Source organism: Sinocyclocheilus grahami, unplaced genomic scaffold (genome assembly GCF_001515645.1).
Source record: "Sinocyclocheilus grahami isolate Dianchi unplaced genomic scaffold, SAMN03320097.WGS_v1.1 scaffold554.1, whole genome shotgun sequence".
In the NCBI taxonomy this organism is placed as follows: Eukaryota; Metazoa; Chordata; class Actinopteri; order Cypriniformes; family Cyprinidae; genus Sinocyclocheilus; species Sinocyclocheilus grahami.
Window position 1 is genome coordinate 4150 of NW_015505733.1, and position 1810 is coordinate 5959.

Below are 1810 nucleotides of genomic sequence, written 5' to 3' on the forward strand. Positions count from 1 at the left end.
TATCAGCAGGAATGGTAATAGGGCATAGTAATGAGACTGGGCTCCTACTGTTATGCTAATTTAGAAAGACTCCACTTCAGTGCGCCCTTCCCCTCCCCAACTTTAGAATGCTACACTGGGCCTTTCTTGCCGCTCTCTCAGATGTGGCATTAACATTTTCATTCAGAAGTGATTTTGCTTCATTCTAATGTTTTATCTTCATCAGTGTCGTTTTTGGCATTGAACAGGTTCTGGTTGTGCCGACCTACGACACGCACCGCAGCAGGTGTTTCAGTGGATGAAGTACAAGAGATCAGTTTAGCCCTGATGTTCAAGTCCTGCTTGAATTTACATTGAATGGAGTAAATATTAGATTTTTCTTCACAGGTGGATGAATACCCGACTGTGTATAGGGAAGAGCAGACTGACCGACAAGAAGTGCCTGAGGAGGAGGAAACTGAGGAGCAGGACCGCTCTCAGGTCAAAGAATTAGAGGAGGTAAAGAATGGCTGCTTCAGATAATGTTTAGTGCTGTGTTCGATACATCGATACTAGGGCTGGGTATCGATTCAGATGTCCCGATTCGATTTCGATTCGCAAGCTCTCGATTCGATTCTCGATTTTTTTTGATTACATTCAGTGAATATAGTTTTAATACAAATGCTATTGATATTTCTAAAAAATTAACAGTAAACATCAGTTTACAAATGGTGAATTAATAAAAAGAAATTAAGAACCACATTGCCTGTATTTTAAACACATTCTTTGATTTTTTTTGTATAGGGTCCTTTTTTAAACAATAATAGGGCCCTTTAAAATGTTCTTATTTTTTCTGATAATCAAATGAAGGCATAAAACATTAATAAAATTTTTACTAATCAAATGAAAATTAAACCCTTTTATTTTTTGGCAAACAAAGTGCTGCACAACAGATGTTTACTGTTAAAATGAAAAAGAAAACCGATGTGATTATTCCTTAAAAATAAAGATTTATCAATATTTATTAGCAGTAGTAGCATAGAGTCTTAAGACTGCTAAATAGTAATATATTCTGACAGTTTCTTTACGTTAAATTAAACTTTTATTTTGACGGGTTGCCGTGAAGAACTTGCAGCTGCTGTGTATGTGATATGATGGTAGTTTTCTCAAATGAAACGGTAAAATGCTAATGAAGTGACTCTCAGAGCAGCTGGAGATGACATTCGTGTTCATATCATCATATAGTGAGACGGCAGAAGCTGAAAACACCGCGAGCGTCATCCGCGCTTTAGTATGTGTGTAGCAGAGGTGTAAAGTATTGGAGTAAATGTAATTAGTTACTGCACTTGAGTATCTTTTCGGGTACTTCGTAGTTGTACTGAGTATCAAAGATATTAGCAACTTTTACTCTTTACTTCACTACATTTTTGAATGAGTATCTGTACTCTTTACTCCACTACATTTGAAATGAGTGTTGCAGTTACACATTACATTTTGCATGGACCTAGCTTTTTCTGCAGCAGTTTATTTCTGCTACAAAAGACGTGATACTGCCTGTTACAGGCCACTGAAAGTACTGCGTTTTGCCCTTACTTACCCAAACTTGCCAACAAGGCTACTTTATGTGAGTGCGAATTCCTTAGCAAGTATTTGTGAATCAGAGGTGTTTTATATATGAGATGGGGAAATGACTGCAGCCGGCAATGAGGCCCAAACCAGCGCTTCGGCTTTTTAATTTGACTTAACATTATTTTATTTATCCATTATACTGAAGAGACCTTTTTGAAAGATATTGTTTTTTGTTTGTTTTGTTTTGTAATTTTGAGGTGTTCAGTTTTATTTTGGTTTTAGA

General features: G+C 36.6%; 1 protein-coding gene across 1 annotated transcript in view; it reads left to right on the plus strand.

The window, feature by feature from the left end:
• Nucleotides 1-205: 205 nt before the first annotated feature.
• The window catches only part of LOC107556054 (RNA-binding protein 33-like), a gene marked incomplete at its 5' end in the record, with an annotated part of 43803 nt that continues 42198 nt past the window's right edge, over nucleotides 206-1810 (plus strand). The window contains 2 exons of the mRNA XM_016239046.1: nucleotides 206-261; nucleotides 353-477. Coding sequence (XP_016094532.1) covers nucleotides 206-261; nucleotides 353-477 — 181 coding nt within the window. The remainder of the gene's footprint in view (nucleotides 262-352; nucleotides 478-1810) is intronic.